Genomic DNA, 21,902 nt, shown 5'->3' on the forward strand with positions numbered 1-21,902 from the left:
TGGTACGTTACACCCTTATTCTAAAATGGATTAAATAAATAGAAATCCCTCAACAATCTACACACAATACCCCATAATGACGAAGAGAAAACTGGTTTTTATACATTTTTGCAAATATTAAAAAGAAATACCTTATTTACATAAGTATTCAGACCCTCTGCTATGAGACTCGAAATTGAGCTCAGGTGCATCCTGTTTCCACTGATCATTCTTGAGATGTTTCTACAACTTGATTGGAGTCCACCTGTGGTAAATTCAATTGATTGGACATGATTTGGAAAGGCAAACACCTGTCTATATAAAGGTCCCACAGTTGACAGTGCATGTCAGAGTAAAAACCAAGCCATGAGGTCGAAGGAATTGTCCATAGAGCTCCGAGACAGGATTGTGTCGAGGCACAGGTCTGAGGAAGGGTACCGAAAACATTTCTGCAGCATTGAAGGTCCCCAGGAACACAGTGGCCTCCATCATTCTTAAATGGAAGAAGTTTGGAACCACCAAGACTCTTCCTAGAGCTGGCCACCCGGTCAAACTGAGCAATCGGGGAAGAAGGGCCTTGGTCAGGGAGGTGACCAAGAACCCGATGGTCAGTCTGACAGAGCTCTAGAGTTCCTCTGTGGAGATGGGAGAACCATCTCTGCAGCACTCCACCAATCAGGCCTTTATGGTAAAGTGGCCAGAAGAAAGCCACTCCTCAGTAAAAAAAGGCACATGACTGCCCGCTTGGAGTTTGCCAAAAGGCACCTAAAGACTCTCAGACCATGAGAAACAAGATTCTCTGGTCTGATGAAACCAAGATTGAACTCGTTGGCCTGATTGCCAAGCGTCACGTCTGGAAGAAACCTGGCTCCATCCCTACGGTGAAGCATTGTGGTGGCAGCATCATGCTGTGGGGATGTTTTTCAGCAGCAGGGACTGGGAGACTAGTCAGGATCGAGGGAAACATGAACGGAGAAAAGTACAGAGAGATCCTTGATGAAAACCTGCTCCAGAGCGCTCAGGACCTCAGACTGGGGCGAAGGTTCACCATCCAACAGGACAACGATCCTAAGCACACAGCCAAGACAAGGCAGGAGTGGCTTCGGGAAAGTCTCAATGTCCTTGAGTGGCCCAGCCAGAGCCCGGACTTGAACCCGATCGAACATCTCTGGAGAGACCGGAAAAAAGCTGTGCAGCAACGCTCCCCATCCAACCTGACATAGCTTGAGAGGATCTGCAGAGAAGAATGAGAGGATCTGCAGAGAAGAATGGGAGAAACTCCCCAAATACAGGTTTGCCAAGCTTGTAGCGTCATAACCAAAAAGACTCGAGGTTATAATCTCTGCCTAAGGTGCTTCAACAAAGTTCTGCATAAAGGGTCTGAATACTTCTGTAAATGTGATATTTCAGTATAATGTTTTTATACATTTGCACAAATTTATAAAAACCTGTTTCCACTTTGTCATTGTAGATTGATGATGAATATAATTTAACCAATTTTAGAATAAGTCTAACATTTTGTTAGGTTACAGCCTTATTCAAAAATGTGTTGTTTCTTTCCTCATCAATCTACACACAATACCCTATAATAACAAAGTAAAACAGGTTTAGACATTTTTGCTAATTTTTTAAAAATTAAAAACTGAAATATCACATTTATAAAAGTATTCAGACCCTTTACTCAGTACTTTGTTGAAGCAGTCTTGAGTCTTCTTGGGTATGATGTTACAAGCTTGGGACACCTGAATTTGAGGAGTTTCTCCCATTCTTCTCTGCAGATCCTCTCAAGCTCTGTCAGGTTGGATGGGGAGCGATTCCTTCGACCTCATGGCTTGGTTTTTGCTCTGACATGCACTGTCAACTGTGGGACATTATATAGACAGGTGTGTGCCTTTACAAATCATGTCCAATCAAATTAATTTACCACAGGTGGACTCCAATCAAGTTGTAGAAACATCTCGCACCTGAGTTGTAGAAACCGGACGCACCTGAGCTCAATTTCGAGTCTCAAAGCAAAGGGTCTGAATACTTATGTAAATAAGGTATTTGTCTTCTATTTTCAATAAATTAGCAAAACATTATAAATAACCTGTTTTCGATTTGTCATTATGGGGTATTGTGTGTAGATTGCTGAGGATTTTTTTTTTTCCAATCCATTTCAGAATAAGGCTGTAACGTAACAAAATGTGGAAAAAGTCAAGGAGTCCTAGCCTACCCCTTTCAGGTAATACATGCAATGCAGTTATTAGCCTTATATTTAGCTAATGAATGATGGGTTATGCATAAGCTTCTAACTTTAGCCTCTTTCTCTTGCGCAATACGCACCTGTGCTCTGCTGGCCTCTCTCCTTAGCTCTTGGAGACCCAGCTTGCTGGACATTTATTTTCTTATACTAATAGACTATTCGAAGAGAGCCGCAAGCTCTTGTTTGCTGAATGTTAAATACAGCAGCCAATAGAACTCACAGGGAGTTTGAAAGAAGAGAGAACGGGGGATGGCGGTAGGCTATAGCAGTTATTTTTTCAAATCAAACTTGATTTGTACAGCACATTTCAGACATGGAATGCAACCCAATGTCCTTCACAAAAAAATGAATACAATGAAAAAAAAAAAAAACTAATATTTACTACACAACAAACATATGATAAAACAAAAGAATAACAAAAACTGAACGACTAAAAAGCACCCTAAGGAAAAGCAAACCTAAAAAGGTGTGTTAAATTCTCTTAAATATGTCCACAGTTTCAGCCCCCCTCAGGTTCTCTGGCAGGCTATTCCAGAGGCTGGGGGCATAATAACTAAAGACTGCCTCATCATGCCTCTTGGTCATAGGCTTTGGGATAGCTAAAAGCAGGGGCGGCACTTTTCTTTTCAAAGTGGGGGGGGGACTTAACCTGGCGGGAGGTCTGGGGGTCCTCCCCCACCAGATTTTTTTGGGCCATCTAAAGCTCATTTCCTACATTTCTACACAATCCAATAAGCAGTCTCTATTTAGAACAAAAAGTAAGCAAAAATGCCCACAGTAACCAAGCTAGTAGCTAGGTAAGAGATCATTATTAAATATGTTTAAGTTATTAATAAGACTGAACTAGATCAAAGGTAATTCAATAAGAAATATTGTGTTGCACCTTTAACCAATAGGTCTAACAAATGAAAAAATACAAAGACTTTTGATTGTCTTTATTAAGACATCCTCTATATCAAAGTATTGATTACCCAGATTTGCCAGTTCTTGCTGTGAGATGTTACCCCACTCTTCCACCAAGGCACCTGCAAGTTCCCAGACATTTCTGGGGGGAATGGCCCTAGCCCTCACCCTCCGATCCAACAGGTCCCAGACGTGCTCAATGGGATTGAGATCCGGGCTCTTCGCTGGCCATGGCAGAACACTGACATTCCTGTCTTGCAGGAAATTACACACAGAACGAGCAGTATGGCTGTTGGCATTGTCATGCTGGAGGGTCATGTCAGGATGAGCCTGCAGGAAGGGTACCACATGAGGGAGGAGGATGTCTTCCATGTAACGCACAGCGTTGAGATTGCCTGCAATGACAACAAGCTCAGTCCGATGATGCTGTGACACACCTCCCAGACCATGACGGACCCTCCACCCTCCAAATCGATCCCACTCCGGAGTACAGGCCTCGGTGTAACGCTCATTCCTTCGACGATAAACGCGAATCCGACCATCACCCCTGGTGAGACAAAACCGCGACTCGTCAGTGAAGAGCACTTTTTGCCAGTCCTGTCTGGTCCAGCGACGGTGGGTTTGTGCCCATTGGCGATGTTGTTGCCGGTGAGGTCTGGTGAGGACCTGCCTTACAACAGGCCTACAAGCCCTCAGTCCAGCCTCTCTCAGCCTATTGCGGACAGTCTGAGCACTGATGGAGGGATTGTGTGTTCCTGGTGTAACGCGGGCAGTTGTTGTTGCCATCCTGTACCTGTCCCGCAGGTGTGATGTTCGGATGTACCGATCCTGTGCAGGTGTTGTTACACGTGATAATGGAAAGAAGTGGATGGTGATCAACCAACGTGAGTTGAAGTGCAACCAAAAATTGCAATCATTGAAAAGGAAAAAGGCACAACGCGCACATAGGTTAGGCTACTATTGTGAGCGAGCGTTGCGCTTTTTCATTTTCAGTAAGTATTGATGACCCATTTTTGTCTCTGCCTGCAAATCGTCCTCCTAAAATGTAGGCTATAGGCCTATACAAAACGTAGCAAGTGTCGCTGTCATCATTCTTTCTGCTTCAAGTTCAGTAGCCATACCTGCAAGATCAGGTGCGTGTGGGGGTCTGCTAAATGACTTAAATGTAAATGTCTCAATTAAATAGAGTAGGCTACAGCCTATGCATGGGTGGAGAAGCATGGGGCAGTTATCTTTCCAAAGAAATGTACTTCCTAAATAGGCCTATGATTAGGCTTTAGTTTACTACATTGCCTAGAAATAGGCCTAAATATTGATAATATTGATCACCCATATTTTTCCATCTGAAAATCTTCCCACTCCAAAAGGTAGGCTATAAAAATAGCTCAAGAGAAAGTGCAAGTCTCTCCAACTCTGCTCTGTTCAAACTACATCTAGCATAATGGCTGATATAGCCCAGTAATACAATATAAGGGCCATGTGAGAATCTCTGGTAATTTAACCTATAGGGTGCAAAATTGCTGGGACCATGGCTGGTAAGTGAGCTGTGTCACATACGCCTAAAATAACATTGCTGGACAAACAACAGCTGTTAGATAGTAATAATAGCCACCTCATATCGCTATCTGACAGATAACTAGAGGCTAGAGCTGACCTGGCTGTGGTAGCTACTAGCTAGCGTAGCTTATTCATTAATCTCAGTCGAGAGAGGATGCAACATTAGCTAACATTACTGTACATGTCAGTTACAATACTAGCTCAGCACTGAGAATAAACACTAGTTTAGTTTTTTTCTGTTAAGTTAAACAGCTGTCACCTTGCCAGCTACATCAGTCAACTAAAGAGTAGCAAGTTTCTGCTCTGCTTGCTTTTACAACTCAGTGAAAGAGCGCAACACAAACAAATCAAACCACATTTTATTTGTCACATGCGCCGACCTACTGGGTACATAACTTAAAAGCATGTCTGATGTATTGGGGTGCACAAGCGTGGATTAATATAAAAACCAATAGAACAACCTTAAAATGAATTCTAAAACTCACAGGCAGCCAGAGCAGAGACCTTAAAACCGGTGTAATGTGTGCTCTCCGTCTGGTCTTGGTCAGTACCCGTGCTGCAGCATTCCGTATGTTTTACAGTTGACCAATGGCTTTCTTGGGTAGACCAGAAAGGAGAGCATTACAGTAGTCAAGCCTGCTTGTAATAAAAGCATGGATGAGTCTCTCTGTATGAGCCTGAGAGAGAAACGGCCACACCTTGGCAATGTTCCTCAGGTGGTAAAAAGCTATTTGGGTCACATTCCTAATGTGTGATTTGAAATTTAGTTCAGAATCTAAACTAACTACTAACTTTTTTTACCTGGTGTTTTAACTTTATTTGCCTCTGAATTAAAATGTGCGGCCAGATTCTCTCTCTGCTTTGGTTCAAACAATAAGTACCTTGTCTTGATTTAGCTGGAGGAAGTTGTGAGCCATCCATGTATTTAAATCACTAATACAGTCTAATAACTTATCCGTGGAGCTAAAATCCTCAGGTGACAGAGAAATGTAAAGTTGTGTATTGTCTACGTAGCAGTGAAAATCAATGCTGTGCTTTCTGATAACGCTGCCAAGGGGTAACATATATAAACTGAACAGTACCGGACCCAAAATCAAACCTTGTGGAACGCCACTTGCAGTGGTGTAAAGTACTTAAGTAAAAATACTTTCAAGTACTCCTTAAGTAGTTATTTTTTTGCTATCTGTACTTTATTTCACTATTTTTATTTTTGACAACTTTTACTTCACTACATTCCTAAAGAAAATAATGTACTTTTTACTCCATACATTTTCCCTGACACCCAAAAGTGCTCATTACATTTTGAATGCTTAGCAGGACAGGAAAATTGTCCAATTCATGCACTTATCAAGAGAACATCCCTGGTCATCCCTACTACCTGATCTGGTGGATTCACTGAACACAAATGCTTCGTTTGTAGATTATGTCTGAGTGTTTGAGTGTGCCCCTGGCTATCCGTAAATAAGAAAAACAAGAAAATGGTGCCGTCTGGTTTGCTTAATATAAGGAATTTGAAATGATTTATGCTTTTACTTTTGATATTTAAGTACATTTTATCAATTACATTTACTTTTGATATTTAAGTATATTTAAAACCAAATACTTTTAGACTTTTACTCAAGTAGTATTTTACTGGGTGACTTTCACTTGAGACATTTTCTATTAACGTATTTTTACTTTTACTCAAGTATGAAAATTGGGTACTTTTTCCACCACTGGCCACATGTGATATGTATTTTCTCTGTTATGTTCACCAAGGGTGACAAAAAACTTGCGACCAGTTAAATAGGTCCTAAACCTATTTAGAACTGGACTTGAGGCCAACCCACCTCTCCAGTCTGTCCAGAAGGACATCATGGTCAACAGCATCGAATGCAGCACTTAAATCCAAGAGTACAAGCACAGAGCTGTTCGGCATCTGTGTTGGCTCTAAGATCATTTACCACTTTAACTAAGGCTGTCTCTGAAAACCAGATATACATTTTTCCAAAATATAGTTCCCACTTAAAAAATAATTTAGCTGTTTGAAAACCAATTTCTCCTGCTTAAGAATGGAAGGCTGAATAATCTAGATTACTTTTCTTCAGAAGGGGATTCACCATAGCAGTTTTTAGTGCAGGGAGTGATTAACAATAGCATGCACTTCTTCAGATATGCCATTAAAAACTGTTTTGAAGAAGGTGGTGGGGATAGGATCGAGAAGGCAGGTAAGAAGGCTTAAGTTGTGATATCACTTTCCTGCGCATGTCTGTGTCAACCAGGGAAAATAAATCCATTGAGCCTTTGCGTGGTAGGCTAGGGCACAAATCAAACTTCTCATCAGGTCTTGCTTTACTGATAGCCAGCCTAATGTTGGTTATCTCTGAAATATTCTGCAAACTCATCACATTTAGATGTGGAGAAAAGTTCACATAGGTTTGATGGAGTAGGATTTATCAGGCCATCCATCAATGGTCGAGAAGAGCACTAATTATTCTGATTAATAGTGATCAAGTTAGAAAAATGAGCCTGTCTGCCATTTCTAATTGTCTTGTTATATACACTGAACAAAAATATAAAACGCAACATGTAAAGTGTTGGTCCAATGTTTCATGAGCAAAAATTTAAAAAAATCCCAGAAATGTTCCTTATTTTGCCCAAATTTGTTTACATCCTATTAGTGAGCATTTCTCCTTTGCCAATATAATCCATCCACCTGACAGGTGTGGCATATCAAGAACAGCTTGATTATTACACTGGTGCACCTTGTGCTGGGGACAATAAAAGGCCACTTTAAAATGTGCAGTTTTGTCACACAACTCAATGCCACAGATGTCTCAAGTTTTGAGGGAGCGTGCAATTGGCATGCTGACTGCAGGAATGTCCACCACAGCTGTTGCCAGAGAATTGAATGTTAATTTCTCTACCATTAGCTGCCCCCAACGTCGTTTTATAGAATTTGGCAGTACGTCCAACCGGCCTCACAACCGCAGACCATGTGTAACCACGCCAGCCCAGGACCTCCACATCTGGCTTCTTCACCTGCGGTATTGTCAGAGGGGGAATGGGGGGGGTTGCTGAGGAGTATTTCTGTCTGTAATAAAGCCCTTTTGTGGGGAAAAACTCATTCTAAGTCGGTGGGCCTGGCTGCCTACACCCTCCCATGGCTGCAACCCTGCCCAGTCATGTGAAATCCATAGATTAGGGCCTAATGCATTTATTTAAATTGACTGATTTCCTTCTATAACTCAGTAAAATCTTTGAAATTGTTGCGTTTATATTTGTGTTCAATCTACACACAATACCCCATAATGACAAAGCAAAAACAGTTTCTCCCATTTTCCTCCGCAGATCCTCTCAAGCTCTGTCAGGTTGGATGGGGAGCGTCGCTGCACAGCTATTTTCAGGTCTCTCCAGAGATGTTCGATCGGGTTCAAGTCCGGGCTCTGGCTGGGCCATTCAAGGACATTCAGAGACTTGTACCGAAGCCACTCCTTCGTTGTCTTGGCTGTGTGCTTAGGGTCGTTGTCCTGTTGGAAGGTGAACCTTCGCCCCAGTCTGAGGTCCTGAGCGCTCTCGAGCAGGTTTTCATCAAGGATCTCTCTGTACATTGCTCCGTTCATCTTTCCCTCGATCCTGACTAGTCTCCCAGTCCCTGCCGCTGAAAAACATCCCCACAGCATGATGCTGCCACCACCATGCTTCACCGTAGGGATGGTGCCAGGTTTCCTCCAGATGTGACGCTTGGCATTCAGGCCAAAGAGTTCAATCTTGGTTTCATCAGACCAGAGAATATTGTTTCTCATGGTCTGAGAGTCCTTTAGGTGCCTTTCGGCAAACTCCAAGCGGGCTGTCATGTGCCTTTTACTGAGGAGTGGCTTCCGTCTGGCCACTCTCCCATAAAGGCCTGATTGGTGGAGTGCTGCAGAGATGGTTGTTCTTCTGGAAGGTTCTCCAATCTCCACAGAGGAACTCTGGAGCTCTGTCAGAGTGACCATCGGGTTCTTGGTCACTTCCCTGACCAAGGCCCTTCTCCCCAGATTGCTCAGTTTGGCCGGGCGGCCAGCTCTAGGAAGAGTCTAGGTGATTCCAAACTTCTTCCATTTCCATTGAATGATCGAGGCCACTGTGTTCTTAGGGACCTTCAATGCTGCAGAAATTTTTTGGTATCCTTCCCCAGAGCTGTGCCTCAACACAATCCTGTCTCGGAGCTCTACAGACACTTCCTTCAACCTCATGGCTTGGTTTTTGCTCTGGCATGCACTGTCAACTGTGGGACCTTATATAGACAGGTGTGTGCCTTTCCAAATCATGTCCAATCATGTCTAACTCTAACCCTACACTCAATAAAATCTGTAGCAACTTCAGCGGTAAGATAGCGTTTCTTAATAATGCGTTCAGTATTACCCTGTGCTATGGGCAACAAGGTAGTAAAAAATACACAGTGGTGATCAGATAAAGCAACATCAACAATAGAGTATATGTCAATAGAAAGTCCCTTGGTAATAACCAGGTCTAGAGTACGGCCGCGGTTATGGGTGGGCCCAGTAACATGTTGGATAGAGTCCATAGAGCTCAAAAGATTCCTAAATTCAATGGCCTTGGAGTCAGTCTCTTGGTCAACATGAATATTAAAATCGCCGAACAATGACTTTATCATAGTTCTGAAGGACAATAGAAAATATTTCAGAGAAATCAGTAAAAAAGTGGGGCAGTGCTTTGGTGGCCTATACAGTGTTATGGACAGCACTGGTGGCTGACATTTAAACAGTATAGCATGATGCTCAAAAGACACAAAGTCAGCAAACAAAATATCCTTACAGCCGAGAGCATTTGTAAAAATAGAGGCTGTCCCCCAACCCTTTTTCCCTTTTCTGATATGAAAAGCTGTAGTCCGGGGGGAGGGGGGTTCAATAAGAGCGGCACTACAGTCTGATGACAGCCATGTTTCAGTGAGAAACACACAATCAACTTTGCGCTCAGTAATGAGGCCATTCACGAGAAAGGTTTTACTAGTGATTGCTCTAACATTTAAAAGCGCCATATTCAATGAGTGTGGGCCATTCTGTCCCTGGAGCATCTGCCTCGAGGTAACCAATGGAATAACCACCAAATTATTAACGTTACAAAGGTCTCCAATCTAACAGAATGGTAGGAGATGACAGTTTGTATAAACGCATTAGAAGGCGGAGTTAAAGGTACATAAATTAGGTTACTCGCAATAACCATAGTGCCATTTCTACCATTTCTACAGGAGTTGATATGCTTTCCAAGTCCTCTGTTGCTTATTCTGACAGGGAGAACTGGAGCACTACCAGACCCTGTCCGTCAGTCTCTAAAACAGTTTGCGATGTTGCTGGGAATAATCCTGGAACCCCTGTGGTTAGGGTGAATTCTGTCGCTTTTAGAAAGTGCTGGTTGCTCCCACAGCAAATCAAAGTTGTCACAAAAAGAGACATTCCTATCGTTGCAAAGTTTCTTCAGGTACTCGTTCAGGGCAAAGAGTCGGCAGATACGTTCCAAACCCCTTCGGTAGGACGGGAGTGGGCCAGAGATAATTATTCTCTTCCCTGTGCTAGCGAGGGTGTTCAATCCTTTTTTGTAGTCCTCCCTCTGATCGCCTAAAACGAAGGTCGTTAAAACCTACGTGACTGACGATGGTGTCAATATTGGAGTAGTTAGCCAGAACCGGGGGCAGGAGGGAGTTGATATCATGGACACAGGCTCCTGGGTGACAGTGGACCTTGGTCGGTCCACAGATCGTAGGCAGGACAAAATATCTCACCATCAAGCTTCCCACAATCATGGTGGTCATGATGGAATCTGATGGGGAAGCGACCTGCTAAACTGTGGTGGCCGTGTAGGAGGGTGCCACTGGGCGGCCATGATTGGGCTGGTAGGTCCGTCTCAAGCGGGGCAAAGCTGTTTGATAGCTGGATCGGATCTTCTCGGATAGATGAAGGATGGCCAGACTGCCTCCCCGATCTCCTACGCCTTGCGAGTGTCCAGTCTCCCATGGGTCGCGGAGTTGAGCTTAACAGGGACAGCTCAACGCCGCCCAACTCATCGACAGCTTTGCTATAGGAAGCATTTAAAACTGAGATTCGGTTTGCCTGGGTTACAGCAAGGTCGGTGTACTTAGAAAGCAGGTTATCCTTGTCTTGCAACCAAGCTAACAGCCGGAGGATCTCTTCCCTAAGTTGCTTGATGGAGGTGCATTTAGGGCAGACAAATCCCTGTCCATTTTCCAGTTCTACCTCATCTTCATCTTGTGATTGTGTGGAAAACATCTCACACGTAGCAATACAAACTTTACCCATAGTTAACTATTTAATGAAAATAATTTCATAAAAACAACAAACCGAGAGTAGACAGTACACTGTTCTGTTGCGCGCTCTAATGACGTCTGTTGCGTGATGACGTCTGTAAAGCAAGCAGGATCGTGGTTCAGACCCATAACCTTTCAATCTTGGTGAAGAGAAGTGAAAGCCGTCTGCATCTTATTCTAGTCCTATGTTATTCAAGAATGTCATTACAATGATGAAGGACAACAAAACGTATTTCATTGAACTGTTGAAAACGGGGAAGGAATGAAGCAACAAAGAAAGAAAGAGGTAGGTTAATACGCACGTCCCATAACATTAGGGGAAATATTATGAAAGGTACGCTTGCTTCAGCCTACTAATTACACACATTTTAAATAGGCCCTATTATATTTCAAAAATGTAAAGCAAATTTGCTAGCCTATAATTGTAACTTTGTAGGCCGCATGTCCTGCACCAGCATCACGTTCTCTCCCTGCTTCATGTTTTGAACGAGGTGCGTAATTCCAGTCCATATAACACAATACATACAAAAAGATTAGCCTACTGGAGCTTGTTTCATTTATTTACCCAAGAGAGCATAGCTACATCTATGTGCTTTTATGTAATTCTGTTGTGCGTGCGGTAGCCTATATTATAGGCTATGTATTGGATAACGGCACAATCATTTGGCCTTGGGCTCATAAAATGTATGGCTCATCAGGCTCAGGAAGCATCAGGCTTGAATTTTAATGCCGATCAAAGCTCTAATCAAATCCAGACATATTTATATGCTTTACAATGACACTCCCGGGAAATACTGTGTTACCCAGGATAAAAGTGATTTAATCTTGGGATGAACCATTTGTAAAATACCGGGAAAATATTCAACCCTAATCCCTTACCACTGTCTGTGGCCATGGTGTTGTCGTTTCTGTCCGCATCACCGATCTCAATGATGCTTTGCTTGCCCACTCCTTCGTCCTCCGAGTCTGTGTCTCTGTACTCCATGCCCAATCTGCTGTACAGCTCCTTCACAACGGTCTCACACTCCACCACAGACCTGTGGAGAAACAGTCAAACAGTCAAGACAGGGGCTGCAGTTCCGAAGGTAACAGCCCTGTTCCGCCCCCCTGGAAGCCTCTTCTCGACGTTCTGTGCATGCGTTTCTTTACACACAAATGTTTATGGTCACCCTGCCTTCACATTTCTCACTCAATCGTGAATTATAATTCTTCAAGTTTAACTGGTGAAACGTCCATGCAGCGTCTGCATGCAAACCATTTGATCTCAATCAGTTTCATGGGAATATGCATTTAGATCTTCTTGAGTTATGTAGTGTTGTTTTTAATTATGTACAGTGAGCTAATTTTAGCGCAGATGGTGTTAAACTGTAGCACACTTGTGCTTTGTTTCAATCAAAGCACATTTTGCCTAGTGGCTCGCGCTGTTGAGTTTTGGCAGCATGAGAGAAAAATGCGACCAATCGCACAATCATCCTAAAATCTCATAAGAAATTAGGTTGTTTATCTTACAGTAACGTTATACTATGCTATTATATTCGGTTCTGTTATGTAGAACACAATCATTATGTGATCTTGCAGACATTTATTCAGCTTTGATCCAACTTTATTAAACAGAATTTCGCCAGAGTAGCCCGAATTCGGAACCATAGCCCCCTGCACAGTCAACAGCCAAATCAGTGACCAAGCACAGCCACGAGTTCAACAGCACTGCCGCAGACCCAACAGCCTCACAAGTATCTATATTCTATGCTGCAACTTTTTTCAGCTTCTGTGTTTTTGTCCCAGAACAAAACTATTGTCCTGCATGAAGGTATGTCGATTTGGAATACTTATATGATACAAACTATACACACAGATGCAAGCATTGCAGACCAAAAAAACACTTATAGGCTGATCCCAGATTGGTTTGTGCTCTTGCCAACTCCACTGCTCACTGTCAAGGCAAACATTTATATTTACTAAGGGAAAGTGACAAGGAATAGACATGATAGCAGATCTGGGACCAGGCTAAACGCTTAGGCCAACAGGCTGAAAAACACTCACTCGCAGGCGGTGTTGAAGAGGGTGCGGGTGCAGAGGGCCTGCTTCTCCTTCCGCTGCACTCGGTTCTGCATCTGGGCCAGCTGGGTCCTCCTGAGTGCCACCAAGTCTTGGTTCTCCACCTCCTCCCGTATCCAGCCCTGACACTCCTCCACAGTCATCGCCATCTCATCATCCCCACTCTCCATGACTAGGAAGACTGTGACAGCTTCCTTCAATTGGGGCACTCAGGTTTTCAGCAGTAGGTCTGTACTCCGGTCCTGTTGACAAAGCATTACTTTTTTAAATGTTAGTCATTTAGCAGAAGCTCTTATCCACTGCAACTTACAGGAGCAATTAGAGTTAATTGCCTTGCTCAAGGGCACAGACACATTTTCACCTAGTCGGCTCGGGAATTCAAAGCAGGAACCTTTCGGTTATTGGCCCAACGCTCTTAACCGCTAGGCTACATGCCAATGTTGTAGAACGACCGGTCTCGAGACCACATATTGAGTGTCTCGGTCTTGTCTCGGATACACTTGTACTCGGTCTTGGACAGTGAGAACTCGTAATTTCTTCCCGAGACCAGCGGAGTAAAAAAACTCATAATTATCAGCTTCCATTCAGTCAGCGCATAAAAACGCTTCGCCAAGCCAAATTTATACACTCCTTTCTTGAAACATTAATACAGTATCTTAACAGCCTTTATATCTATTATAGACATGTTTGCGCAGTGGCAAACCTATAGGCCTTCAGTGTGTGACAGGTTCGTGATTCTGAAAGGACAGCAACCGTAATCCAAGCGCACTCATGTAGGAGTGCACTTTTTGTCAAACACAAAGGAAAGGGAGATACCTAGTCAGTTGTACAACTGAATACATTCAACTGAAATGTGTCTTCCGCATTTAACCCAACCCCTGAATCAGGGCCAGTGGTGTAAGCTATATGCAGGTATAAGCCATATACCCACTTTTTAAAAAGTGGGCATTGCGTATACTCACTTCTTAATCCCTACTGATTCGTATCAAAGTAGTGTAGTGTAGGTATACGATTTATCAATGATGTAGTACAATAGAGAAATAATGCAAAAAGTAACCTACACAATCGCAAACAGGACTTTTCACACAGGTTGCCTTTCCTTCGCTGGGAGGGCCGTTTGTAAACTTTGGGGGAAAATTTGAGTATACCCACTTCTCTAGGCACAACTGCATAGTGCTGACGGAAAGACAGCAGTCATCACACACAGCATGATGTTAAAGGATAAGCAGTCCATAAACTAGGACATAATAAGCCAGTAGGTCCCAATCATAAGAAAACAAAAACACAACCATTAAGCATTTCCCAATCGAAATGTACAACTATTACTTCCCATTGCAAAAAAACATTTCACGTTTAGCACACAAAGAAACTGGGGACCCAAAGTTTAAAGTTGAACTGACAACGTTTTAACTACTTTGCAGATATGAAACAAACAGACAATCATAAATCAGTCAAAAATATCAAATTCCCAATTTATGCTACAAAACCAACTTTATAGGTTTTAAAAATAGGTTATATTTGACTCAATGTTCCATGACGTACACTAAGGCAATGTGGGCAGAATAGATGGATGCAGCTCAATGCCTGATTAATATAACTCGGCAATACATTTCTTGGTAGTCCTAACAATATTGCTATCAGGTTGTAAAATCACAGCTGGCCTGGTAAATTGTTTGCTGCCTCCATTCAGGATGCACTGATTCAATGACTCAATATTCTGGACAAAAACGGATGAACGTAACTAAGGCTGGGAATGTCAATCCAATCAAATTAACAAGGGCAATGATCACAAGTCAGTCATAACGTGGCTAATAGGCTAGCGTATCTATTTACGTAGCAAGCTAAAAACACGGAGCCTAACGTTAGCTAGATAGCTAGCTTCTAGGAGGATGTCATGCCATGCCATGCCATTGGAGGAGTGGGTGAGTGACTGACTTTTCCCCTCATATCATCTTTCAGTGCCTATACACATCTAGAGATGCAGGTGTCATTTGGTTAGTTAGCAAGAACTTGAGCGACTGTTATCCAGATAGCATATCTCTTGCGTTCGTAAATTCACTCTGGCTATCAACTCCAATTTCAGAGCACTCTCGTCTGAGTGTGCCAGAGCGCAGAACTGATTAATTTACGAATGTGCAACACCAGCTGAATATGAGCGGTGTCAGTAAACGTACACAAAAAAAAGTAATAGTTAGTCAAGAACACTCTAGATAACATGTAAACAGCCTAACCAGCTCTGCTACGGCAAGTAAAATGGTCAGAGTGAGGTGTTTTCTCATTTGTGTCTGGAAGTAGCTAACTAGCAAGCCAGCCAACTTTAGCCAGTTAGCTTGGGTGCTTGGTTGGGAGAAGCATGCATTGGCAGGCAAGCTGCAGAAGGACGAGGAGGCTACAATTCTCCATCGTTTATAAGTGCAATTTTGATGGCAAACTAGCTGAAAAAGTTTGAGAGGGTTTATCTAAAGTTCCTTTGTTAGATTTTAGCTGATCTTGCTCTGGCTAGCATTAGTTGTTGATCTCATTGTTGTTGATGTGCATAACAGAGAGAGAGAGCCTACCTTTTCATGGTTGTTTGATCAATAGGACTGTAAAGCTCCCAAATGTAAGAGGACTCCTGTGGTGTTTACATATTTGCAGAAATCCATTCAGGTTTATTTTGTGGCTTTTGGCGAATGCGTTCTAATGATCTAAAGTCGCAACTTCCTGTAAACACACAGTCCAGTTCAAAGTGAATGATGACAGCCCCGTGTGGCAAATGGCTTGTTTGTATAAAGGCCTACTGTAGCTTTGATTGGCTATAGCGCACCGGTCTGTGTAGACTACAGTCCTGGACAAGACAGATGTTTTTATTTGGTTTTATTTATTGCAATTGTCCAAACGCACGGCCGCTTTCCCACTCTATATTACTATAGAATTTTCTTAGTACGCCTTAGTATACATAATTCCCAAACATTCTAAGAATTTATGAAAACGACCATATCTAAGATGTCGCTTGTCAGAAAATTGTGTCATATTCTTCCTGGGGGTGTATATGTACAGATGTTTCAAATGCCACAATGTTTCGCACACAAGTTATTTTCAAAGAGATGGCGAACAACAGCAAACGCGTTGCAATTAAAAACACAATTCCACTCACCAGATGATGATCATTTGCAACATCCTCTTGGATAACACATTTTACATGTACATTTTAGTCATTTAGCAGAAGCTCTTATCCAGAGTGCATACATTATTATTATTATTTTCATACTGGCCCCCCGTGGGAATCGAACCCACAACCCTGGCGTTGCAAACGCCATGCCCTACCAACTGAGTTACATCCCTGCCAGCCATTCCCTCCCCTACCCTGGACGACGCTGGGCCAATTGTGCGCCGCCCCATGGGTCTCCCGGTCGCAGCCGGCTACGACAGAGCCTGGATTCGAACCAGGATCTCTAGTGGCACAGCTAACACCTGCTGCAAACTAGCCGACAACAAAAGCTAGCTAGCTAGACTGTGGTAAAACTACTGCTTGCTATTGCGCAGTGACCTGTTGGCCTTCAAGAAGGCAGAAGTTTCCATAAGTTTTTGTAAAAACGGTCCCTCCCATTAAGTGAAAATGTGATTGGTTGATTCCACTGTCACTCCCAAATTTTGCCCTAATACAGTTGAATGGCAGATGCCTTAATCTAGTTTATGATGGCCTAGCCAATGGCTGATTTAGCTAGCTAAATGTATCTCCCCAGAGACCAGCAAAGAAAAATCCTGATTGGATCTTTTTTTCTCTTCAATGTTAACATTTTCCTTTCCAACAAATACAGAAGAGATTAAATCAGAACATCATTGACAATAATAATTATCATTATTATAATCATTATTTTATAAATCCTTAGCCCTTCTCTCAAGGCGTAGAAGGCCCATTGTTCCCCACTGTTTTTCGTTTAGTAATAATTTGCAGAGTGGCTTTATTTTCCCTCAGCATGCATTATTTCACTAGTTTGAATGTCTAAAGAATGTATATGTTGTTCTGAAATATGAACACAGAAATACTGGACATTTAAACTCTTATTATGGTGGTAATTTGACAAAATTGCAATCATGGTCTTGAATTGGACTAACATTTTTCTGGTCTCGGTATCGCACACCTTGACCCCCCTCCGGTCTTTACTCGGACTAGATTTGCTCCGGTCTTGGTCTTGAATCGGTTTTGCTTTAGGTGGTCTCGAACACAACATTGAAACATTGATTTCCTTCCTTGTTTGTAAGAGAACATAGCATAGCTTGTAGTTAAATGTTATCATAATTTGTTTAGATATTAAAAACAGGATTTGTAATGTACAGTATACATTGAGAGTATTGCCATTTGATTGAACAACTGAGTGCCAAACAAATCAACTAATTTCAGGTCGAACAAATCAACACATTTGGCATGTGAAATGTTACACAGTTGCTAATAAAACAAGACAAACGACAACGCCTTTCATTAGTTCAAAGAAGTATCAAGCATTAGCATAAAAAAGCAGGCAGCTATTAACAAATTATTTAACTAATGGAAATAATAAACTAATGGCTGTAATAAACAATTAATAAGTATATATCATTAACATGTCTTACAGCCTGATTAATCAGACAAACGCAGGTAGCTTAGTGGGTAAGAGCGTTGTGCCAGTAACCGAAAGGTCGCTGGTTCTAATCCCCGAGCCGACTACGTGAAAAATCTGTCGATGTGCCCTTAAGCAAGGCACTTCAAATCAAATCAAATCAAATTTTATTGGTCACATGCGCCGAATACAACAGGTGCAGACATTACAGTGAAATGCTTACTTACAGCCCTTAACCAACAGTGCATTTATTTTAAACAAAAAAAGTAAGAATAAAACAACAACAAAAAAAGCGTTGAGAAAAAAAGAGCAGAAGTAAAATAAAGTGACAGTAGGGAGGCTATATATACAGTAAAATAAAGTGACAGTAGGGAGGCTATATATACAGGGGGGTACCGTTGCAGAGTCAATGTGCGGGGGCACCGGCTAGTTGAGGTAGTTGAGGTAATATGTACATGTGGGTAGAGTTAAAGTGACTATGCATAAATACTTAACAGAGTAGCAGCAGCGTAAAAAGGATGGGGTGGGGGGCAGTGCAAATAGTCCGGGTAGCCATGATTAGCTGTTCAGGAGTCTTATGGCTTGGGGGTAGAAGCTGTTGAGAAGTCTTTTGGACCTAGACTTGGCACTCCGGTACCGCTTGCCGTGCGGTAGCAGAGAGAACAGTCTATGACTAGGGTGGCTGGAGTCTTTGACAATTTTGAGGGCCTTCCTCTGACACCGCCTGGTATAGAGGTCCTGAATGGCAGGGAGCTTTGCCCCAGTGATGTACTGGGCCGTACGCACTACCCTCTGTAGTGCCTTGCGGTCAGAGGCCAAGCAGTTGCCATACCAGGCGGTGATGCAACCAGTCAGGATGCTCTCCGATGGTGCAGCTGTAGAATTTTTTGAGGATCTGAGGACCCATGCCAAATCTTTTTAGTCTCCTGAGGGGGAATAGGCTTTGTCGTGCCCTCTTCGACTGTCTTGGTGTGTTTGGACCATGATAGTTCGTTGGTGATGTGGACACCAAGGAACTTGAAGCTCTCAACCTGTTCCACTACAGCCCCGTCGATGAGAATGGGGGCGTGCTCAGTCCTCTTTTTTTTCCTGTAGTCCACAATCATCTCCTTTGTCTTGGTCACGTTGAGGGAGAGGTTGTTGTCCTGGCACCACACGGCCAGATCTCTGACCTCCTCCCTATAGGCTGTCTCATCGTTGTCGGTGATCAGGCCTACCACTGTTGTGTCGTCGGCAAACTTAATGATGGTGTTGGAGTCGTGCCTGGCCATGCAGTCATGGGTGAACAGAGAGTACAGGAGGGGACTGAGCACGCACCCCTGAGGGGCCCCCGTGTTGAGGATTAGTGTGGCAGATGTGTTGTTACCTACCCTTACCACCTGGGGGCGGCCCGTCAGGAAGTCCAGGATCCAGTTGCAGAGGGAGGTGTTTCATCCCAGGATCCTTAGCTTAGTGATGAGCTTAGAGGGCACTATGGTGTTGAATGCTGAGCTGTAGTCAATGAATAGCATTCTCACGTAGGTGTTCCTCTTGTCCAGGTGGGAAAGGGCAGTGTGGAGTGCGATAGAGATTGCATCATCTGTGGATCTGTTGGGGCGGTATGCAAATTGGAGTGGGTCTAGGGTTTCTGGGATTATGCTGTTGATGTGAGCCATGACCAGTCTTTCAAAGCACTTCATGGCTACAGACGTCAGTGCTACGGGTCGGTAGTCATTTAGGCAGGTTATCTTAGAGTTCTTGGGCACGGGGACTATGGTGGTCTGCTTGAAACATGTTGGTATTACAGACTCAGTCAGGGACATGTTGAAAATGTCAGTGAAGACACTTGCCAGTTGGTCAGCACATGCTCGGAGTACACGTCCTGGTAATCCGTCTGGCCCTGCGGCCTTGTGAATGTTGACCTGCTTAAAAGTCTTACTCACATCGGCTACGGAGAGCGTGATCACATAATCATCCGGAACAGCTGGTGCTCTCATGCATGCTTCAGTGTTGCTTGCCTCGAAGCGAGCATAGAAGTGGTTTAGCTCGTCTGGTAGGCTTGTGTCACTGGGCAGCTCGTGGCAGTGCTTCCCTTTGTAGTCTGTAATAGTTTTCAAGCCCTGCCACATCCGACGAGCGTCAGAGCCAGTGTAGTATGATTCAATCTTAGACCTGTATTGACTCTTTGCCTGTTTGATGGTTCGTCGGAGGTCATAGCGGGATTTCTTATAAGCGTCCGGGTTAGAGTCCCGTTCCTTGAAAGCGGCAGCTCTACCCTTTAGCTCAGTGCGGATGTTTCCTGTAATCCATGGCTTCTGGTTGGGGTATGTACGTACGGTCACTGTGGGGACGACATCATCGATGCACTTATTGATGAAGCCAGTGACTGATGTGGTGTACTCCTCAATGCTGTCTGAAGAATCCCGGAACATGTTCCAGTCTGTGCTAGCAAAACAGTCCTGTAGCTTAGCATCTGCGTCATCTGACCACTTTTTTATTAACCGAATCACTGGTGCTTCCTGCTTCAGTTTTTGCTTATAAGCAGGAATCAGGAGGATAGAGTTATGGTCAGATTTGCCAAATGGAGGGCGAGGGAGAGCTTTGTATGCGTCTCTGTGTGTGGAGTAAAGGTGGTCTAGAGTTTTTTTCCCTCTGGTTGCACATTTAACATGCTGGTAGAAATTAGGTAGAACGGATTTAAGTTTCCCTGCATTAAAGTCCCCGGCCACTAGGAGCGCTGCATCTGGATGAGCGTTTCCCTGTTGATTAATGGCCTTGTACAACTTATTCAGAGCAATCTTAATGCCAGCATTGGTTTGTGGTGGTAAATAGACAGCTATGAAAAATATAGATGAAAACTCTCTTGGTAAATAGTGTGGTCTACAGCTTATCATAAGATACTCTACCTCAGGCGAGCAAAACCTCGAGACTTCCTTAGTATTTGATTTTGTGCACCAGCTGTTGTTTACAAATATACACAGACCGCCGCCCCTTGTCTTACCAGAGTCAGACGTTCTGTCCTGCCGATGTAGCGTATAGCCTGCTAGCTGAATGTTATCATTGTTGTCGTTCAGCCACGACTCCGTGAAACATAAGATATTACAGTTTTTAATGTCCCGTTGGTAGGATAACCGTAATCTTAACTCGTCCCATTTTATTCTCAAAAGATTGAACGTTGGCTAGTAGGATTGATGGGAGAGGCAGTTTACTCGCTCGCCGTCGGATCCTTACAAGGCACCCGGATCTGCGTCCGCGATATCTCCGTCTCTTCCTCACGCGAATGACGGGGATCTGGGCCTTGTCGGGTGTCTGTAGGATATCCTTCGCGACCGCCTCGTTGAAGAAAAAATCTTCGTCCAATGCGAGGTGAGTAATCGCTGTCCTGATATCCAGAAGCTCTTTTTGGTTATAAGAGACGATGGCAGAAACATTATGTACAAAATAAATTACAAATAACGCGGAAAAACACACATAATAGTACAATTGGTTAGAGGGCTGTAAAACGGCAGCCATCTTCCCGGCGCTGTCCTAATTACCCCTTAACCCTAATTGCTCATGTAAGTCGCTCTGGATAAGAGCATCTGCTAACTGACTAAAATGTAAATATATAATGAGCCAACTGCTAGCCAGCGCGTAACGCTAGCTAGCTAGCTTAGTAAAGTTAAACTCAAAACCATATTTATACTGAACAAAAATAAACGCAGCATGCAACAATTTCAAAGATTTTACTGAGTTACAGTTTATGAGGAAATCAGTCAATTGAAATAAATTAATTAGGCCCTAATCTATGGATTTCACGACTGGGAATACAGATATGCCTCAGGATCTCATTACAGTATTTCTGTGCATTCAAATTGCCATCGATAAAATGCAATTGTGTTTGTTGTCCGTAGCTTATGCCTGCCCATACCATAACCCCACCGCCACCATGGGGCACTTTGTTCACAACATTGGCATCAGCAAACCATGTTTGTTGTCCGTAGCTTATGCCTGCCCATACCATAACCCCACCGCCACCATGGGGCACTTTGTTCACAACATTGGCATCAGCAAACCGCTCGCCCACACACCACCATACACGTGGTCTGTGGTTGTGAGGCCGGTTGGACGTACTGCCAAATTCCCTAAAACGACGTTAGAGGCGACTTATGGTAGAGAAATGAACATTAAATTATCTGGCAACAGCTCTGGTGGACATTCCTGCAGTCAGCATGCAAATTGCACGCTCCCTCAAAACTTCAGACATCTGTGGCATTGTGTTGTGTGACAAAACTGCACATTTTAGAGTGGCCTT

At 43.3% G+C, this 21,902-nt stretch overlaps 1 protein-coding gene across 4 annotated transcripts in view; it reads right to left on the reverse strand.

Moving 5' to 3' along the window:
• Positions 1–21,902, reverse strand: part of setdb1a (SET domain bifurcated histone lysine methyltransferase 1a) — a 34,804-nt gene that overhangs the window by 11,951 nt on the left and 951 nt on the right. For all 4 annotated transcript variants that reach the window (XM_041882862.2, XM_041882861.2, XM_041882865.1 and 1 more), the window contains exons 2-3: positions 13,035–13,291; positions 11,871–12,028 (exon numbers count right to left, since the gene is read on the reverse strand). In XM_041882862.2, coding sequence (XP_041738796.1) covers positions 11,871–12,028; positions 13,035–13,219 — 343 coding nt within the window. In that variant the 5' untranslated portion in view covers positions 13,220–13,291. The remainder of the gene's footprint in view (positions 1–11,870; positions 12,029–13,034; positions 13,292–21,902) is intronic.

The sequence above is a fragment of the Coregonus clupeaformis genome, chromosome 8 (genome assembly GCF_020615455.1).
Source record: "Coregonus clupeaformis isolate EN_2021a chromosome 8, ASM2061545v1, whole genome shotgun sequence".
NCBI classification, from domain to species: domain Eukaryota; kingdom Metazoa; phylum Chordata; class Actinopteri; order Salmoniformes; family Salmonidae; genus Coregonus; species Coregonus clupeaformis.